This window comes from Moschus berezovskii, chromosome 9, assembly GCF_049115385.1.
Source record: "Moschus berezovskii isolate FMDL1 chromosome 9, NW_MosBer_1.0, whole genome shotgun sequence".
In the NCBI taxonomy this organism is placed as follows: Eukaryota; Metazoa; Chordata; class Mammalia; order Artiodactyla; family Moschidae; genus Moschus; species Moschus berezovskii.
In genome coordinates, this window is record NC_142468.1 from 15,545,535 (window position 1) to 15,567,666 (window position 22,132).

General features: G+C 48.9%; 1 protein-coding gene across 2 annotated transcripts in view; it reads right to left on the bottom strand.

The window, feature by feature from the left end:
• The window catches only part of ESRRB (estrogen related receptor beta), a 192,668-nt gene that overhangs the window by 30,918 nt on the left and 139,618 nt on the right, over positions 1-22,132 (bottom strand). For both annotated transcript variants that reach the window (XM_055435443.2, XM_088839420.1), the window contains exon 3: positions 11,712-11,828. In XM_055435443.2, coding sequence (XP_055291418.2) covers positions 11,712-11,828 — 117 coding nt within the window. The remainder of the gene's footprint in view (positions 1-11,711; positions 11,829-22,132) is intronic.

The following is a 22,132-nucleotide window of genomic DNA, read 5'->3' on the forward strand; positions in this document are numbered from 1 at the left end:
GGTCTGTGCCTCTAAAAAGAGGAAGCACGAGGCTTAGGGTCAGACCTGACTCTACCCCTTACTGCCTTAAAGACCTTGAGCGCGTTTCTTCACCCCTCTGTGCCTCAACTCCTGCACTTGCAAAACGAGGATGACAGTAGCACTTACCTTTATTGTGGTGAAGATTAAAGAGTTAATGCACGTAAGGCACTTAAAATATTGTAGATAGCACAAAGGGAGTGCTCAATAAATGTTAGCCAATAGTATCATTTTAAAAAATATTTTATCCTTCAAACTGTTCCATATTGTGACTGTATCAAAGTAAATATTCTGGCTGTGATATTGAACTATAGTTTAGCAAGATGTTACCATTGGGAGAAACTGGGTCAAGGGTAAACATGAGATCTCTCTGCATTATTTCCTACAACTACATATGAATCTACAATTATATCAAAATAAAAAGATTAATTAAACATTTGTTTAACCACTTGTGGAAATGCAACCCAGCAATTCCACTCCTAGGTGTGGACTCAAAAGAACTGAAATCAGGACTTTGAACAGATACTCATCTGCAAATGTTCTTGGTGACATTATTCACAGTAGCCAAAAGGCAGAAACAACACAAGTATCCATCGATATGATGTTGTACTATGCATACAATGGAATATTATTCAGTCATGAAAAAGGAATGAAGTTCTGATACTTGCTATGACATCAAGAAACTTTGAATACATTATGCTAAGTGAGATAAGCAAGACACAAAAGGTGAGATGCTGTATGATTTCACTTATAAGAAATAACTGTAACAGACAGGAAGTAGTTTGGAGGATCCCAGGGGCCAGGGTCAGAGAAAGGAGAGTTATTGTCATTTCTGTCTGGGATGATGAAAAAGTATTGGAAACACGCAGTGGTGATGGTTACAAAACACTGAATGTGCTTAATGCCAACTGAATTGTATGTAAAAATGGTTTTTCCCTTAACAATCGTTTTTAGGGAATTCCCTTGTGGTCTGGTGGTTGGGACTTGGCACTTCCACTGCCGTGGTCCAGGTTCAATCCCTAGTCAGGGAAACTAAGATCCCACAAGCCAGATGATATAGCAAAAAAAAAAAAAATTAAAGGCTTTTTAAGGTGAACTTTGTTGTATATATTTTGCCACAATTAAAATAATGTAACATACCTAGAACCATTGAATTGTACGCTTTACCTGGGTGAATTATATCTCAATATAGTCATCATATATAATTACTACCTGCTTCGAAGAACTGACTCATTTGAAAAGACCCTGATGGGAAAGATTGAAGGTGGGAGGAGAAGGGGACGACAGAGGATGAGACGGCTGGATGGCATCACCGACTCAATGGACATGAGTTTGAGTGAACTCTGGGAGCTGGTGATGGACAGGGAGGCCTGACGTGCTGCGGTCCATGGGGTCGCAGAGTCGGACACAACTGAGTGGCTAAACTGAACTGAACTGACAGTAATTATATCTCCAAATAGTAACATGCCAAGTACACAGTAGGCACTTAATAGGAATCTCTCTCATCTGCCTAGGAAACTGGTAGTGTCTGCCTTGAACTGTCTCGTGGGAAGAGAAACATATCCCCTTAGTTATAAGGACTGTGGGTCAGATGTGTTACAAAAAACCTCTCAGGAAACCAAGATTCAGAGACGCGGAATACTGTGCCCAAGGGCACATGGTGCCAACACAGGTACCCCCTGAATGTGCTCAGCTGAGGCCACACAGTCCCCAACCCCCAGGAGCCTCATCCCTGGACTGGTCTCCCTACACTTGCAATGCCCAACCCCATTTCCCGGCTCAGGGTGCAGGAAAAAGCAAAGAAGCTGCTGGGCTGCTCTGGGAAGAAACTGCTTGGAGGTGTTCGGGGATAGGGCGCGCTCCCCCAAGCCCCTGTCCCATCTGCTGACCTCTCCAACCCACTGCAGGCATGTCAGAGCAGCCAGGGCTGACAGCTACTGTGCCCTAGATCAGATGTCCACTTGCTGACTTTTTAAGATCAGGCTTCTGACTTTTTTCTTAATGGAAGTAAATAACTCCTGCTCCCCCCACCCCTCAATTCCCTGCTCTCTTCTCCAATGCTCTCCCTAAGCTGGCCGAGATCCCAGCCTTTCGGAAGTAAAAATAGCAGAGTATGCAGGGGCGGCAGCAGCTGGGGGTGGGGGGCCAGTTTAAGTTTCTTTCTTTTATCCCAGGAACTAAAAATAACCAGGTAAAGCTGGGGAAAGCGTGGCCCCGCACCTGGCCCACAGCCTGTCCCTGTGACAGGCACTGCGGGTCACATTTCTCTTCCCACAGGAAACACTCAGGCAAGTTTCTGAGCCTGGGTCTCCTGTCCTGACACTGCAAAGCTGTCATAGTCAAGACCCTTCTCTTCCCCCTAGAAATCCCCACCCCCACCCTGCTCCCACCCACACACACCCCATTGAATGTCCTTGGTTTATTAATGATGTGTATAACGCTGTGCAGTTTGCAAAGCTCCTTCCACATCTCATTTGATCTGTGTCACAAAACTGATGGAGAGAGAATACATGATTATTACCATGCGCAAATGAGAACTGAGGCTCAGAAAGGTCAGGTAACTCTCTCAGGGACACACAGCCAGGAAAGGTCAGAGGGAGGATCTGAACCTTGATCTCCAAGTCATATCATCTTTGCTCTGAACTTGGACCACCCATTCCGTATGACCATCAGAATGTCCTAAGAGCCTTTGAACGACACAGACCTTAAGGGCTTACCCCCTTCAAGGTTCTGAGTCAACTGATTCTGTTAATAGGGGAGATATACAGGAAAGGGTAATTATGAAGTCACTGCTCTAGTGACTCAGATTATCTACCAGGCCCGGGAAGCACCGCACTAAACTTGTTTTACACGGTACTTTTGTTTAAGCAGTGTTCCTTCCAGGAGACTTAGGTGTTGACTCTCTACCTATAAGTTCTACCAAACTATAGCTCACCCCTCTCCAGAAAGAGAAGCAACCCCCTTTAAAGGTGATAGGAGTGCCCTGGGCTCTGGAGGGCCCAGGGACTGTAGGTCACGTGGATGTGCTGATGCCCACCTAGCAGCCTAGCAGAATGCCCTAAACACTCATCCACAGCCCCTGCACAACCTGGACTCCCTTCAGCTACATGTCCTGCAGGGGTTTCTGGGTGACAGGCGAGCTCACCTTGCTGTCTCAGGCAGGATGGCTATCTTGGGCTGCCTTTCACCTTGCTGCCATATCATAATATGAAGTGTGCCTTGCATTTGGCCCCCTGCAAGCTCAGAGAATGAAACCTTGCAGGTGGGTAAACATACATGCCGCCGAGTACTTCGGGGCTTGTGCCAGCTGCTCCAGAGTGGGTCAGATGGTACTGGGGGATGAGGTCCTAGCCTTCTGCCTTTTACAGAAGTGTCCACTCGCTTGCTGCTCTCTCCTCTGGACCCTTCCCACCCAGAGCACTATGTCCCCAAGGACATTTCGGCAGGGCTGAGTTATCCTTGTGTTCCCAGCTACCAAGAAGTCTCCAAAACTGAACACCTAACCAGGAAAAGCTGTTTCAGCCCAGTCTCTCTTCCCATTCCCCTCCTCTTCTTCCCATCTGAGGACAGGCTCTAGGCTACTGGCCAAGGCATCTACAATGAGTTGGACTGGGCTTCTTAGAAGGAATTCCAGGGACTTCCCTGGTGACCTAGTGGTTAAGACTCTGCCATGCAATGCAGGGGACAAGGGTTTGACCCCCGGTCAGGAACTAAGATTCCACAGGCTGTGGAGCAACCAAGCCCACTCACTGCAACTACTGAGCTTGCACACTCTGAAGCCTGTGTGCCATAACTACTGAAGCCCAGGTGCTCTGGAGCCCACACGACACAGCTAGAGAGTCTGTGAACCGCAATGAAAGATCCCACACGACGCAGTGAATATTTCACATACCACAACCAAGACTCAACACAGCTAAATACATTTTTTAAAAAAGAATGAATTCCTGTATAACCAAGGAGACTAGATTCCCCTCAACTTGATTATTTACTAGCTGTGTGGTCTTGGGCAAATCACTTGAACTCAGGTGCACTAGATCAGTCATGCAAAAAGCTGTCAGCTATGCCACCACCCTCCATTTCCTAGTCTGTGGCAGACATTGCTAATCAATCACGGCACTCTTGCCTACTGATCCCGGGTTCTGCCTAAGAAGCCTTTCAATCACGCATTCTAGGCAGTTGCCCCACACCCTAGAGTTGACAGTTCATCTAAAAGCAGTTTGCCATCCTGGAGCCAGCTCACCGTACTCAAAAGTCAAGTCCAGCAAAATCCAAGACCAACATGGGGAAGGCAGATTAGGAATGCATCTTTACAGTAGCAGGTTAAGAAAACACGTTTTTGGTTTTTTTTTAAATTGACACTGAAGTGCAAATCGTAAAGGAAAAGACTGATACATTCAATTTATTAAAATTACTAACTTCTATTCATCAAAGAGAAGAAAGCTGCAAATGAGATTTTTATAATATCAGCAACTGCAAAAATGACTAATAAAATGGCCAGAATATATGGAAAAATTGGGGACAGGCTCAGATAAGCACCTCACGGAGCACAGCCCTGTGCTGGGAAAGATTGAAGGCAGGAGGAAAAGGGGATGACAAAGGATGAGATGGTTGGATGGTATCATTGACTCAGTGGACATGAGTTTGAGCAAGCTCCAGGAGATGGTAAAGGACAGGGATCTGATGTGCTGCAGTCCATGGGGTCACAGACAGTTGGACATGACTGAGCGACTAAACAACAAGAAGAGCATATTGTCTGTGGCCATGTTCACATTACAACAGCAGAGTTAAATAGACAGAGACCTTTTGGCCCACAAAGCCAAATGCATGTATCCGGCTGACTCCTATAATACAGAAATGAAAATAAATGAATTACAGAACCACACAACAAGAAGTATTCATCTCAGAAATACTGACTAAAATAACCAAGATGCAGAAGAATATGTATAGTATAAAAACTAAAAAACACCATATGATTCAAGATACAAACCTATGAAAAAACTACAAAGAAAGGCAAGGAAAAATAATGTCAAATCAGGATAATAGTTGCCGCTGAAAGTAGTGAATGGGGGCTCAGACACAGAGGGAACCTAAAAAGTAAGGGTAAAATTTCTTTTTCTTAGATAGTATGGACAGGATCAGTATTTTTCCTACTTTACATGTGTTTTTCGCAAATAACAATGCCTGCCCTTTAAGATATGTTCTTTCCTTTTTCTATACTGACAGTTTTAGTTGGACACATGGCAGTCCCAGCTAAAGACTACAGTTTCCAGACATCCTTGCGTAGATGTGTGGCCATGTGACTAGATTCCACCGATGGGTTGTAAACGGAAGGAACTTGTACCACTCTGGCTCCAGCCATCGGAATGATCTGATGTAGGGTTTTCTTCCTTTTGGTTGTCTGGGAGATGGGGATAACTGGGTCCACAAGTAGAAACCACTTGCTAAGGATGCTGCTGCTGCTGCTAAATCACTTCAGTCGTGTCCGACTCTGTGTGACCCCATAGACGGCAGCCCACCAGGGTCCCTCGTCCCTGGGATTCTCCAGGCAAGAACACTGGAGTGGGTTGCCATTTCCTTCTCCAGTATGTGAAAGTGAAAAGTGAAAGTGAAGTCGCTCAGTCGTGTCCGACCCTTAGTGACCGCACGGACTGCAGCCTACCAGGCGGCTCCATCCATGGGATTTTCTAGGCAAGAGTACTGGAGTGGCTTGCCATTGCCTTCTCTGAGCTAAGGATGCTAAAGCTGCCTAAACAGTCCTGGATCACCCTTGACTCTTTGGACTATTTTATTTAATGAGAAAGAAATAAAATTCCATCTTGTTTAAGTCTGAGTTTTTTGTTTTGAGGGAGGCAGTCTCTTTGTATAGAAGTTTAGACTTACCTTAACTAATATAATATACTGTAAATATTTTTCTGGATCTACTATATGCTTACTTTTTAAGTGACTGTTTTGCTTGTTTTTGTTTGTTTTTATTTTTAAAGTGGATGGATATAGTAAGTGCTGTCAACTCTTCAGGAAAGTTGCATTGAGAAAGGCAGCAGGGTAAGACAGCAGTAGCTGAACAGAGATAAAGTTTGGATCAAAGTACAGTTGTGAAAGTGAAAGTCACTCAGTCATGTCCGACTCTTTGCAACCCCATGGACTATACAGTCCATGGAATTCTCCAGGCCAGAATACTGGAGTGGGTAGTCTTTCCCTTCTCCAGGGGATCTTCCCAACCCAGGGATTGAACCCAGGTCTTCCACATTGTAGGTGGATTCTTTACCAGCTGAGCCACCACAGAAGCCCAAGAATACTGGAGAATCCTGGAGCCTATTCCTTCTCCCGCGGATCTTCCTGACCCAGGAATCAAACAGGGGTCTCCTGCATTGAAGACAGATTCTTTACCAGCTGAGCTACCAGGGAAGCCCTAAGTACAGTTGTGGGTTTTTTTAATTAAATTTTGTTTCTGTGCTGCTGAAAATGATCCAGCAGTGAGGAAGGTTTGATGGGGCTGGAAGCAGACATGATACTATGTAAAGTCCCTGATAAAGATGAATGCAATTTAGAGCAGAGGTGGGGAGATTGACTTTTGATAGGAATAGAAATACTTCTAACAAGAGTGAAGATGGAAAACAAGTGGGAAGGTTTGTGGATTCAACAGCAGGAAGTTTAGAAATTCCCTATTTAACTGTTTTTATTTTCTCAATCAAATATGAAGCAAGGTCATCAGCCAAGGAGCAGGGAGGGAGGCTACAGGAGATTCAAAACTGCCCTCTGAAACACAGAAGAAATCAGTGATTAAGCACAATGTGGAGTCTCTCAAATCAATGACCGACATCTTACTTTGTGGTACAACTCTAGGGGCTTTTCCCGGTGAATGGGGAGCAAGATGAATCAGGCACAATTATCATTTCCCTTTTACAGAGGAGGAGAAGGAGGCTTAAGAAGTAAATCACCGAAGGAGTTGATAAATGTGTTACTGGGGTTTTACAGGTTCTATATGACCACTGAACCTGTTATCCAATGTCCAATGAGCCAAAGCCCTGAATGAACAGTAATAAGAGCTCAGCACAGACAAGACCATCTTCTGTGACTTCATTCAATCAACAGTTCCTCAACCAGAGTCATCAAGTCATCGAGTCTGAGTGGCCCAAGGTGTGAGGCCACATGGGAAGATACTGGGAGCCAACAGCTAGCTGTGTGTGCCTGTGCATGGGTGCCTGTAGGGTGGAAAGTGATCCAGGGCGATGCAAACATCCATCAGAGTTCTTGGGCTCTAGTTCAAAACTGTTCTCTGAAGTGTTCAAGAGTTGTTTTGTTTCAGAACACGAATGTATTTTAGAAAAGAAAGAATTTTTAAAGGCAAGTCATCTCTCATCCTCTTTCTTCATTCATAGGGCCAGAGAAGTGGTATTTCTGGCATGGGCTAGAGGCAGGAGACTCTATAAATACAAAGCCATTAAATCCCATGCAGCGGGAACCTGATCGGGGCCGCCTTTTAATTTCCTGACATGAGCTGGCCACTAACCCAATTACCCAGAATCCCTGGAGGAGCCCTCTGCCTTCCCGACAAGCACAAAGAGAGTGAGAGGGTATTGCATGGACGGCAGCCCAGCTTTCACGGAAATCAAATATCTTTTAGAAAACACTTGGGGAAAGGCAGGCCGGGGGCTGAGGGGAGGAGGAAAGGGAGCGGGCCTGCGAGGCTAGGGGCCTGAGGGAGGTAAAGTGAGGTGAGGAGAAGTTTGCAGGGACAATCTGTGCAGGGTGATTTGCTGAATTTCCAGATGTGGGGGTGGGGGGTGGGGTGCTGTGAAATGTAGCAAATGGTTTTCCAGGTTCTCCTGGCTTAGGGGCCATGAGGCCACACCCTCACCCATCCGGAGACTGTCTCCACAGTCGTCCCAAGGGAGCCCCTCTCATCCTCATTTTAGACCCTAGATGGGGTCCGCCCAAGGCAGATGCCGCCTCCAAGACTCCCACCAGCAAATCCAGGAAGAGAATCAGGGCAGCTGGACACCAATATGCCCCAGCTAACACGGTCAGATTTTCAAAAAGTTGAGTGCAAAGGAGACCATCTTTGAATCAAATAATGTTTAAATGTACCGGGGAAGCTGACCTCTTAAAGCAAGCCCACAGCGGATCTTACCAAGGAATTGTCCCATCTGGACCTCACCTTGGCCTGGTGATGGAGAACGGGTTTCAGCATCAACACCCCTGCTCCGCAGGTGAAGAAACAGGTGTGTGAGCAGCAACAGACACAGCAAGGACACCTCAGAGTCAGGACAGGACGTGGGCACCAGCTGCTAGCCCAGAGCAGAGTTTGTATTCGGTTTCTTATAAAGAGCATCATCACCCTTTTCCCTGAAGATACAGATTTTCAGACACTGGGTTAAAGTGAGACAGAGCCCTGGACATCACCTAGGTTTCACAGCTGAAGCTTCCAGAGCCAACAGCAGCCTCGAGGCAGAGGCTGAGCCAAAGAAAGCCCCAGTTCTGACTTCCCTGGCAGGTGCTAGGCCACCCCCAAAATCACATGGCAACCTCTCAGGTCTCTTCAGAAAGAAAGACTGTAAAGAAAGACTGTAAAAGGCAACCAGAGCTGCTAGATAGAAGAGCGAAATGGGTGGGGAGGAGGGGGAAGGTGGCCTTCCATTCTCCACTTCCCTGGGCCCCTGCCCCAGAAGACCCAGGAGCCCAGAGCCTGGCTCCCCAACGCCCAAGGCCCGCCATGGAGCCTTGAAGATGGCAGGCCACCTTGCAAAAGACTGGAGTCTGCATTTCAGGGTCAGGCCAGAGTCTGAAAGGAATCAAAGGGAGGCAAGGAGTCTGTGCTGACTCTGGGTCCCCTGCTCATGGTGGGGGCCAAGGTGGAGGAGGGTGGCACCTCCCAAACTAAAGCAGGAGCCAGGGCAGCTGCCAAGAGCTACTGCCTGGCAGACACCCAGGCTCGGCAATAAGGTATGTTCCTCCTAAGGGGCCAGTCCCCGTGGAGCTCCTGATCCCAGCATCTTGCCAAGGCTCGGTACCATGGGATGAGCTCACTGAGCTAAACGGAAGCCTTGGAGCCTTTTTGTCACCTTCCCTTCGCCAACTATGGGGCAAGGGCAGGGCCGGGGAGGGGAGTGTTCTAGGGTCTGTGCCTCCTCCTGGGGCCCAAGCTCCTGAGGGACCTTGGGCTGGACCCCAGGAAGCTCACCTAACACATGCTCCTGGCTCCCGCCAGCAGCTTCAGACACCCACTCTGCATGTGATCTCAGGTCCATGCTCCCCCCACCCCCCAGCATCCCCTGCCAGCATCCTGGGGCACACAGCATCCATCTCACTCCTCTTAAATGTCTGGGCTGCTGTTGTTGATGGATTGCGCCCTTGGCCATCTGCTTCCTGGCCTGTGTGGGTCTCCCTCACCATTCCCCTTTTCTGGAGGCCACTAGGAAGTACCCCGACTCTCTTCCCATCACTGGGTAGTCCCTAAAAAAGCCTCTGTTCAACTGTTGCCAAGTGGTCCGGGGATTGAGTGGCCATCCCCACTTTTTCCTTATCTCTCTGTCCCTGGGACTGGCAGCCTTCCCAAGCCCTGACCTGTGCCGTGGGAAGGAGACAAAGCAGAGCATGGAGAGGCTCCAGGCCCTAGGCTCCAGGACGCACACCCCTCAAACCAGCGTGAGTCCTTACAGGACTTGGTTTTGTCCCCCTTCAAATTCAGGAGTATATTGACAGCAGTCAGCTTCCTTCAGCTCCCAGTTCTTCGGATGCTGTGAAATATGCTGAGAAAGGCTATACACCCACCCAGGAAAGGCTTCTGGACATTTGGTCCCCAGTGAGAATCAGGATTCTCACACCAGCTTCCCAGAACATCCTTACAAACTTAAGAGCAATGAGTCTCTCCAAGGCTGAGAAAACCTCTGGTTGGTTCCCAGCAGGATGCAGGAGAGAAGTCAGGAGACCAGTGCTAAGGCACGCCTCTGTGGACATTTGTTCAGTTTCCTTATCTGTGAAGCCCAAGATGCTCTGGAGGAGCAGAAAGAACCTGGTGCAGAAGTCAGGGGACCTGGTTCAGCCACTAGCTTGAGTCCCCCTGCTACGGAGGGGTGGACCAAAATTAGGTAGAATCAAATAAACAGACAGATCTTTCAGCAGGTCCATTGCAGCCTGTTTCTAATCTAGGAAGAGGACTGACTTTTTGGTCGATTCCTCCACTCCCACTTCTCAGAGCAGCTGGCCTATGAGTAAGAGTTGAGTGGCCTTCTCCATCTCAAAAGCGTTACATGAAGCAACGAGTAAGACACGCAGTTTAAAAGCTGATGAGACACGTCAACACCGGGGTGGTGAAAGAACTGGGCTGAGCCGAGGTGAAGGAGAAGCCCAGATTGGAAGACAGAGGGAGGGAGTCCCGATTTCCACATCACAACAGTGTCCAAGTCATCCTACTAACAAAGCACCTCAAATTTGGGCCCTCTGGTCCAGGGCGCCTGGAGAAGAGGCTGGGAAAAGGGCCTTAGGCTCCTCAAGGCTGGGCTGTAGAAGCCTCTCCTAGCGAGGGCCTGCATTCCTGTCCTGTCCCATCCTCTTCTCTCCTAGCCCCTCAGGATCAGATCATCTGATCATCAGCCCACACCTTTTTTCTTGCCTCCTCCCATTTCTGGAAGGATCCCAGGGCCCCAGATCATAAAAGCTAATCTGTGAGAATTGTCACTGGTTCCCCTTCAAAGCGGGGAAAGGAGAGAAACACACACACACACACACACCCCATTTCCAAGTACGCTATTCAATGAGGGTCATCATCCTGAGCAGGTGGACGGGGAAGGTGGTGGAGAGGTTGGAAACTGTGCTGTCCTAATAACGAGAAGCATGGTCACTTTAAATTTTCTACTCGCCACCCTAAAGAAGGTTAAAAAGAAGCTGGTGATGTCAATGTCATAATATGGTTTGTTTAATCCAGCATACCCCGATTATCATCATCTCAACACGTAATCATTTTAAAAATTATTACTGCCATATTTCACAGGCCTTTTCACCACTCTAGTAAGTCTTCGAAGTCTAGGGTGTGTTTTACACTTAGAAGGCGTGGCTCGTGCTGCCGTGTTGGGTGTTGGATAGCGCAGCGCTAGAGGAGAAACGGAGGCACAGGACAAAGGGAGGGGGGGCAGGGGACAGGGGAGGGGGAACACACTCGCCAGGTGACGGCCACGTCTGCGGCACCTGCTGAAGCAGAGGTGACCCTGGCAGGTGAAGAGCACGGGTCTTGCCATCCTCAGTCTTAAAGTCTCTGCACCCCTACACTCTATGGGTCACTGAGCATCTCAAGCCTTCCTTCCCCAGGAGGAGAGAGAGGGTGTTGTTCCCGAGGAGAGCCTTTCCCAGAAGCACCAAGCCAGCATTCTAAGGGCCAAGTGGGGCTGTGATTCCCCAAACGACTGTTGGTGGAGAATTTCTAACCCCCTGCCTCCCAACCACCCCCCCCCAGGGCGTGGAGCACTCTGCAGAGGCTAGGGGGCTGCACACCTGCCCGCAGGGGTGTGAGATGGCAACCCCGGGGACGGGGCCCTCACCTGGGCTGCGGGGAGAGAGCTGTGTCTGGGCGCTGCCCGGGGAGCACGTCCAGAGCTTGCTGGCATCTCCCGGGGGATCTGAGCCTCCCCAGGGGAAGGCGAGCTCGCCCGGGGCGCGGGCCTCGGTTCGGCCCCGCGTGGCCGAAGGGGGGCTCTTACCTTCCTTCAGCATCCCCACTTTGAGACACTTCATGAAGCGACAGGCCTGGCAGGACTTGCGCCTCCGTTTCGTGATCTCACACTCGTTGGTGGCCGGGCAGCTGTACTCGATGTTGCCTGGAAGCAGACACAGAAGGGTTGCCGGGTGCGTCCGGGCCCCCCGCCCCAACCCGCCGGCCACAGGCTAGATGGGGATTCACTGATCAGCTGACCACTCCCCCTACCGCCCCGAGGTCCCCATGGGGCAGTGGCTGTCAAAGGATGAAACGCTCCGAGGCACTTTCCAGGCTGTTTCCAACTCTCTTAAACACAGAAACCCCAGGGCCAGAGGTCAGGTTGGCCAGGCAGCCACAGCTTTGAAGAACGGTCACCCAGTTTCAAACAAGCTCAGCACAAGATGGGAGGTTATTTTAATTTAAAAAAAAAATCGTTTTTTACATGCACGCGGCTCTATTTGTTTATGGCCGCGCCGGGTCTCCACTGCTGCGTGGCCTTCCTCTGGTTGAGGCCAGCAGGGGCTACTCCCTAGTTGCAGTGAAGGCCTCTCATGGCTGTGGGCGTGTGAGATGGCTTTCTCTCGGGCCTCAGTCACTGTGGCTTGCGGACTTAGGTGCTACGCAGCACGTGGAAGCCTCCCAGACCACGGCTTGAATCCGTGTCCCCCGCAATGCCAGATGGACTGTCATCCACAGTGTCACCAGGGAAGCCCTGGTCACCCACAGTCTTGAAGCCACCACTGACGTGGGACCTCAGAGCTCACTGAGCTGACATTTTATCCAAGGCAGAGAAATTTATCCCCCTGCTGACCGGTCCTCTGCCCTCCAGCTGGGGCCCCAACTCATGGGAAAAGCCTCTTGGCAGCTCTGAGCCCACAGGGGCCAGGGGCCTGCCTCCCACATCCCACGGCCGAGGCCCAGGCCACCCAGCTTGGCTGACCTTGAGAAAAATCACTTTTCTATCACCAAGTCACAGTTTCCTCATCTGCAAAACAGTGTAATAACTGCTAAATGAAGGATCAAGCAAGACCATGGATATAAAACTGCTTTAAAAATTGTAAAGAGCGATTCAGCGGGAGCTGGTGAATTTATAAGCACAGTTCCTCGCTGCAGAGGGAATTTGTGATTAATTTTCCATGTCACCCCTTAAATGGGTGATAATGATGAGTTCCATGAACCTGGCCCCGTGCTGCGGAGGCTGTGAGCCCCAATAAGACAAGAGGTGTGCCGCTCACCATGTCATCGCAATGGCCTGAAACCAGCTCCTGCCACACAGAAGGCAGGCAAGACAAACCTGCGGAATGAACGACCTACCAAACGCTCACAGCAATTCCATGAAGAAGGTGCTCACACCATCCCGTTTACAGATGAGAAACCAGAGATTTCCAGAGTGATTCTGAGCCAAGTAACTGGATGTCTTGCTCAAAATGAAAGTGAAAAGTGTCTGACTTTTTTGCGACCCCATGGACTGCAGCCCACCAGGCTCGTTCCTCTGTCCATGGAATTCTCCAGGCAAGAACACTGGAGTGGGTTGTCATTCCCTTCTCCAGGGGATCTTCCCGACCCAGGGGTCAAACCCCGGTCTCCCGCATTGTAGGCAGACTTTACCGTCTGAGCCGATGAACTGATCATCAAGTGCTCCGGGAAGGCCACTATTCCTCTTCAGGCCTCTTCCTGGGAGGGCTGACAGCATGATTAGGAGAGGCTGCTGCTGCCTTTCTTATTTTTTTTTTTTCTTAAATTTTTTTTGTTGTTGTTCATCATGAATTTTTTTTGTATCATTTCTTATTTTTATTTATTTTTTGGCCACTTCCCGGGGCATGTAGGATCTTAGTTCCCCAACCAGGGATCCAACTCATGCTCCCTAGACTGGAAGCATGCAGTCTTAACCCCTAGGCCACCAGGGCAGTCCCTGGAGCTGCCTTCCTAGTGTTGGGGGTGCAGCCCCTGTCCTGAGCACCCTCACTGGTCCACAATCATCTCACAAATGTGCACTGTGCAGTCGTAACAAGCCTCGAGGCCAAAGGAAAGGCAATGGGGTTAGGGGGAGGGCAGGCAGGGGAAGGGAGTGGAATTGTCAGAGCAGCAGGGGAGTCAGGCACGAGGAAGATACAGCACAGGACAGTGGACCGCAGTGGACCACAGTGGTGTTTTGTGCTTATTTTGCTCCTCAGCACCCGTCCCCCTTCCCAGTAGGTGCAGTCTGCTTGAGTCTGTGGTTTTCAGAGAAGAGACTCTGAACTGGTACAAACCGTCCGTCCCCACCCCCTTCCAGGTGCCACCTCCTCATGGAGCAGGGATAAGTAATGCCCATCACACCACCTGCCCAGATTTCCCTCCGGAACCCAGCCTGCCCAGCAAGGATGCTGCCTAGCACAGAGCAGCCTCCAAAAGGCCACACCCAGCCCCGGACAGGGCAATTCCCAGGCCTGTCTGTCCTCGGAATCCCCCACACATAACCGCTCCATTTTAGCAGCAATAATAGCCACCCTTATTGTGCACCTACTATGTGCGCCCTCCATCCTCACGACGACCCTCTGGGACCCACCAGTGCCCCATTTCACAGATCAAGAAACTGAGACCTGGGGAGCTGAAGTGAGTTACCCGAGGCCACACAGAGCCCCTGTGCCACCGCTGCACCCCACAAGGAGCTTGAGGACCTCAGACAGGACCCTGCACCAACCCAGCAACTGAGGTGGTCTAGAGATAGGGGGGCTGTCCTCTGATGTCCCTGTACCTCAGTCTCCCCAGGGTGCATTTGGAAACCACTTACTATTGGATTTTCTGAGAATGAGCATGAACCATTTCCACCACCAAAAAATTCTTTGAGTAATGACATTGAACGAGTGAAACGCGCTCAGTCGTGTCCAGCTCTTTGCGACCCCATGGACTGTAACACACCAGGTTCCTCCATCCATGGGATTTCCCAGGCAAGAATACTGGAGTGGGTTGCCATTTCCTTCTCCAGGGGATCTTCTCGACCCAGGGATTGAACCCAGGTCTCCCTCATTGTAGGCAGATTCATTATTGTCTGAGCCACCAGGGAAGCCCCCCCAAGTAATGACATTATTGAGTCGCAATTACAAGGTGCCTTATATACAGAGTACTCACCACAGCTCAGTGAGGATTCTGATCCCCATTTTTCACCAGTAAGAAAACTGAGGCTCACAGATGTCTATTTTCCTGGAGCACCTTACAGATCCCTCATTCTTTTGTTTTTTCTTAATTTTTGGCTGCAATATACAGCATGCGGGATCCTAGTTTCCTAACCAGGGATTGAACCTGCGCCCCCTGCATTGGAAGTACGAAGTCTTAACCACTGGACCACCAGGGAAATTCCTCTCTTTCTCATTCTTAAGTCCAGCCAGCACCATCTTTCTGCAGGGAGAGGGTCCAGAGGTCGTCCTCTGTGGAGGATGGGAGGTAAAGAGGATAAAGATTTTGTGTGCCCCTCCCTTTTATGACCTGACTATAATCATCTCATAGGTAACTTGTGTAACTTCAGGGGAAATAACTTCAATATTCACATAAGCATGATAAACTTAAAAGAGAAACAGGGAAGGGATAAATTAGGAGCTTGGGATGAACAGATACAAACTGTCATATATAAAACAGATAACAAGGACCTGCATATGGCCCAAAGGACTATATTCAATACTCTGTAATAACCTATAAGGAAAAGAATCTGGAAAAGAATATATTTGTGTATAGCAGTCACTTTGCTGTATGGCAGAAGCTAACACAGTGTAAAAAAAAGAGAGAAAGGAGGAAACCCCATACGTAAACCAATCCATCTGTCCTCGCTTAGAAGGCTCTGCAGAGCTTGTCCATGGCCTCCACCCCACTCCCCCACCTCACCTCCAGCCTCACCTTCCCCATTGCTCCACGTAACTATCAGTTCCTGGAACTCGGGGACCTCCTAGGCCCCCAGGCCTTTGCGCCTTAGAACAAGCCCACCCTGCTCCCTCTACCTCCTCCGCCTCACCTGCCCACACCTCCAGGCCCCCCTTGGGAAGGTGTTCCTTCTGTCCATCACCCGGATAACCGCTGTCTGTCTCCTCTTCCCAGACCACTTCTCCCCATAGTCCCCGTGCCTGGCACACAGTAGGCGCTCAATGCACACTGAGATCTGAGACTGACGAGGGTTTGTTATGAAGCGGCTACAGTTCTGCTTTTCATATGTTGAATCTTTCCTTTTCCCAACAAGGCTGGAGGTGAACATATTCCTCTCCTGTAGGTGAGAAAGTTGAGGCTCTGGTTCTGCTTTGCTCCACTGAGCTGTGCGCACATTGGGCCTGGGGCATGGGGACTCGGGCCACCTTGAGACGTCACTTCCAGGCAGCTAAGTGTTTGCATTCACTGGTCTCAGCCCCTCGGCCAGCCCTGTCAATCCCTTGAAGGACAGATCTTGGGTTTCTCCGGGTTGTCATTCTAGCCTGGGGTCAATAAGTGTCTGTTGATTTGGTTCCAGTGTTCTCTCTGGACAAGAGACTAAGCATTAACAAGAACCTAGAGATGTTCTTGACCCTCCGTGTGTGTGTGTGTGTGTGTGTGTGTGTGTGTGAGAGAGAGAGAGAGAGAGAAATCTAATTTTATTTATTTATTTTTATTCTCTTCAATTTGTTTTATGGCCCCAGCGGCTGGCTGCCAGCAAACCCAGGCTGGTGGCCTTGCCTTGTAATTTCTGTAAGTGCCTTCTCGATAAAGTGATGAGATTAATTCATCAGAATTCCTGTGGTCTCTGGAGGGCAGTCTAGGAGAGCACAGGAGCAGGGAGGGACACACACACATACACACACACACACACACACTCATCATGGCTGAGGGGTGGCAGGGTTGGGGGTGGGCTCTCCCAGGACAGGGACACGGCCAGCATATAGCATAAATTCAGCATTCTGACTTGGGAGTATGCCTAGCATAGATGCATGCAGACTCCACATCAGGCAAAATCACTTGACTTCTCTGGGCCCCAGTTTTCTGTCAAATGGGCACAGTATGTTCCCATCTCCTAATGTCCTATGGATTCAGTGACAGAAAGCACATCCAGGGCATGGTGAAATGCACGCTTTGGGTAGCAAGCAATCCAAGTGAACATGCTCATTTTTACATCCATCAGGTTGTCAGGGTACATGTAGACAGAGGACTCCAGGGTGACTCCTTTCTAGGTGTCAGACCTGAGGCCAGCCACTCACTCTGACATCTAGGAACATGAGGACCGAGTCTCCTGTGGATAGACCTCAGAGCTGATGTTTTGTGCCTGTGGGAGGGAGCCAGGAATGATCTGGATTTTCAGTGAGACCTCGAGGGGAAGGGGGAACCTCCACCAACAACTCTCTTTGTGCCCCACGAGATGGAAAAGCCCAGGGGCAACCCTATCAGCTGTCCATAAACAGTTGCAGAAAAGCGGGTAAGTCCTCTCCCGGGGCTCAGGGATGGGGGCTGCAGGGCTTAGACAAACAGTTCTTGAGGAATTTATGGGCTCTGAGTCTGCTGGCTAAAATCAGAGCCTGAATGGCCACTGTATTCAGTTCTGGAGTGATGGGGCTGGGCTGGTCCCACTTCCTTATTTACATGACTCCTGAGGGACAGAGATTATCCCTGCCATCTCCGCATGGTCTTCAGCTCTCCACCCTTTCCTCCTCCTTACCCTCCAGCTGATGATCTGATTCATGCCGCTGGCTTCAGCTGATGTAATTGGCAAGGACAAGGCAGCATCAAACTCTTACATCCACCTGCCTGTAGGATCCCTCCACCTGGAATTCCCTTGAATTTCTCATCCTTCCTCCAGCTGAACCCATCCTTACCCGGACTTGCTCACACTCTGTCCCTTGTCTCAGCAAAGCCATCACTAAGCCACCTGCCACCTGGGCCTGAAGGGTGCATCATGGATGCATCCCTCTCTGTTACTTCTAAGGTCCTTTTCATCCTAGTTGCCTGATACTTCCTGCCTCCTTCCCCTTCTGCCGCAGGTCATTTCCACGACCGTCATCTCTTGCCCCACCTTTAATGCACTTGCCTTTTTTTCGTTGTGCCATTTGGCATACGCGCTCTTAGTTCCCCGACCAAGGACTGCACCTGTGCCCCCTGCAATGGAACTGCAGTCTTAACCACTGGACTGCCAGGGAAGTCCCTTCACTTGCCTCCTCCTATTTCCATTGTCCTTTCCAGTCTCTCTTCAGAGGAGGAAATGGCAACCCCCTCCAGCATTCTTGCTGGAGAACTCCATGGACAGAGGAGCCTGGAGGGCTACAGTCCACGGGGTGGCAAAGACTCGGACACAACTGAGCGACTGTCATTCACTCACTTCCAGTCTCTCTAGCCCCACACTGACCCTGGAGAGATGGTATTAACTTTCCTGTGCAAAATGCCTCACCGGATCACTGGCTCATCACACACACTGACACTGAAGTCTGCAGGCCTTCCCAGAAGCCCGCTAAAGGGCAGTCGGGGAGTGAGAAGTGTCACCAAAGAATGAAGGAAGTTGAAACCAAAGAAGCCAGAGGGGATCCCAGATAAGAAATAAGCCCTTTGTACTGCAGGACCTCACAAGCTTCAGGTGCTGAAGACACAGCAGAAGACGGAGGGAGGTATGGGACTGAACACGGGAATCTGTTGGAAGTCTGTATTTAAGGAGCACCACTCCATGTGGCCACCAAGAATCTCCCCACAGCCTGCACAAGAGAAGTCAACTCAATCTCTGGAGAGCGTAAGTAAGAGAATCGGGACTCAGGAATGAGACTCAGCTGAGGGCAGAGGGAAGCTGAAGCTGAAAAGAGGATGACTGAATACTGCATACCAAACAGTGAGACCCCTCAGCCTCACTCCCCAAGCCCACTTTCAGAATTCTAGCAGCCAGACGGACACTCCACCCACCACTCCCATCCTCCACCTCCTACTCCCCAACCCGAAGATGGGCAGAACAAACAGCATCAGAGGAAAGACAAGCAGATAAAAATAAGCCAAAGGAGAACTCCGTCTATACTTTTTATCCCTGTTGGCCAAGGATCATCACTACATTTTGGGAAAGCCTTCACTATAAAAACTAACCAGAATAAGCAGGAGGAAAAGTATGTGGAAAGAAACCAGGACAAAGCAAAGAGTATTAAAACCTCTACAAGCAATCGTCAGTATACTATTGACTTGAGAAGGTAAAAATACTGCACTCAGGGATTCTCTGGAGAAGGAAATGACAACCCACTCCAGTATTCTTGCCTGGAGAATCCTGTGGACAGAGGAGCCTGGTGGGCTGCTGTCCATAGGGTCACACAGAGTTGGACACAACTGAAGCGACTTAGCACGCATGCCTGCATTAGAGAAGGAAATGACATCCCACTCCAGTATTCTTGCCTGGAGCATCCCAGGGACAGAGGAGCCTGATGGGCTGCCGTCTATGGGGTTGCAGAGTCGGACATGACTGAAGTGACTTAGCAGCAGCAGCAGGGATTCCCTGGTGGCACAGTGGTAAAGAATCCACCTGCCAATGCAGGGGACATGGGTTTGACCCCTTATCCAGAAAGATCCCACATGTTGTGGAGCAACTAAGCCTGCATGCCACAAATATTGAGCCTGTCCTCTAGAGCCCAGGAGCTGCAACTACCGAAGCCTGAGCACTCCAGAGCCTGTGCTTGGCAACAAGAGAAGCCACTGCCATGAGAAGCCCAAGGTCCACAACTAGAGCATAGATCGTGCTTGCCAAAACTAGAGGAAAGCCCACACAGCAACAAAGACCCAGTACAGCCAAAAATAAATTGATTAATTTAAAAAATACTGTACTCATGAAACAAAAACAGCATGCAATAAAAGGAAAATATAAAATGGAGGTCACAGAAATTAAAAATATAAAAAATTTTGGACAGTAGGCTAGAAAAGATATAGGAATTAGAAGATTGATCCTGGAAGCTCAATATCCAACTCTTGGGTTTTTGAAAGAGCAGACAGTGGAGAGGAAGTTATTACCAAGGGAGAAAGGGAGAGAGAGAAGGAGGGGAGGGATGAAAATGTTTGAGACCTAAAGAATGCGGGTTTCCAGATCAAAAGGCCTGTTGAGAGTCCATGAATGAATGAAAAAAGACCTTACCAAAACTATAGAGGTGGAGAACAAATTAGTGACTGCAAGGTCAGGGAGGGGAGAAAACAGAAGGTGGTGTGCCTGTAAATAAAAGGGTAGTGCCAGGAGCCCTGTGTAACGGAACTCTTGTATCTTGACCACATTGGTGGTCATAGGAATCTGCAGTGATAAAACTGCATAGAACACACACGCACATACACACACTCGTAAGTACAGCTAGTAAAATCTGAATATGGCTGATGTTTACCAATGCCAATTTCCTGGCTGTGCTGTCTTGCTATTGAATATATAGTTATGTTGTTTAACCCATATATGTTATGTCATATAGCTACAAACAGTTACGTACGGTACAGAGAGTTATGTAAGATGTTACCACTGGAAGAAACTGGATATACACAGGATCTCTCTGCATTATTTCTTACAACTGAGTGGGAATCTACAAGTACCTCAAAACAAAAAATTATAATGACAATATTATTACAAAAGACCTACACTCACAATACAGATTTTTTTTTGTTGTTATGAAAGACAAAAAAAAAATCCTAAGAACTTTCAGTGAGAGAGTAAAAATAAGTCAAATACAAAGGATCAAGAGTAAGATTGGCCATCACATCTCAAACCACAAGGGGGAAAACTCTGTGCATACACAAATGCACAAAACTCATGTGCATTTTCACCACTCTTTTTTTCTACTTAGCACGCATCACCTTTGTTTATTTAGGTTGGTTACTGTCAGCTCTGTTTGCTGCTATTTTCAAACACCTAGAACCATACTTGGGAACAAGTGAGGCTCAAGATACGCTTTCTAAGTGAATGAATCAAACTTCTTGACAACAGCGCCAGAAGCTAGAAGACAAAGCAGCAATGGTGTCCAAATCCTGGGGAGAAATTAGTTTCAACCAGAATCTCTTGCCTAGAAAATCCCATGGATGGAGGAGCCTGGTAGGCTGCAGTCCGTGGGGTCGCTAAGGGTTGGACACGACTGAGCGACTTCACTTTCACTTTTCACTTTCACACACTGGAGAGGGAAATGGCAACCCACTCCAGTGTTCTTGCCTGGAGAATCCCAGGCACGGGGGAGCCTGGTGGGCTGCCGTCAGTGGGGTCGCACAGAGTCGGACACGACTGAAGTGACTTAGCAGCAGAATCTAATCTATGGGTTGAAGGATGGAGTAAAGGCACTTCCACACATCCAAGATGTCAACAATGTTCCCTGTGCTGTACCTTCTAGCATGAGCCCCACCCCCACTCCCCCACACTGCAAAATGGAAGGGCTAAAAAGAGGAAGAGATACGATCTGGAGAAGAGAGGGTCCAACCGGGAGAAAAGTCAAGGGAACATCCAGGAGGAACTGGCAGTAGACAAACAGATTTAACCGAAAAGTTTGATACAACCATATTCAGACAACGGGAAGGTGGGGAAATGTATGTGTGTTGGGAGGGTTTGTATAATGGGAACTAACTCTCCATCTTCCATAACAGGAAGTCAGGAGAAAATGTGAATTGTCAGTAAGTAGAACTGTAAAGTCAAACTAGTAACCAAGAAGACAAAGGGCTGGAAGAAAAGATTTTCTTAAACGACTAACTTTAGGTCACAGGGGAAGGGGAGAGAAGAGGTAGAGTCAGGGGCTGTTATTTTTCATTATGAGTTGTGCTTTGAGTCTTTTTAAACTATGGGCACACATTATTTGGATAAAAGTTAAAGATTAATTTAACGTTAATTGTAAAATTAATTAAAATTAATTGCAAAATTAATTGTAAAGATAAAATATAACCTCCAGGGAAAATCACATGAGGCACTTTATGGTCTGGCTACCTCTGACCAGTCCACTCTAACGTCGCTTCCACCTAGGCCCCAGTCTTTCGGCTCCAGTAGGCCACACGGAGCCTCTGAGCTGTCTCATATCTCCCTCCAGCTGAATCCCCTCCTTGTAAAGTCTTCCACATCCTTAGAGCCTCCACACTCCCAGGGCCTTTTTTGGTGAGACCCTCTTCTTTTCTGTCCCAGGAAGGCTTATATCCCCCTTCCTGTTTGCCCCCCAACAGGCCTCACCCATCACTCCCCTCCCCACCCCACTCCCAACTGAAAGCAACAGCTTAATGTTTCATCCTCAGGATTTTGCAAGCTGTCCTCCCTTCTGAACCGTGTGCTTACTGGGGATAGAGATGAGTAGGTCTTTTAATTCTGTATCTCAAGTACAATGCCCGCCACCTTAAATACCTGTTAATCAAATGAATTTAAAGCAAGAGCCCCCATGCAGGGAAATGTAGAGTTCAACGGTGACCTCCTAGTTGCCAAATGCAATCCCCTCCCCTGGGCCTTCCCTTCCTGGTCCTTCCTGAAGCAGCAGACGCCCA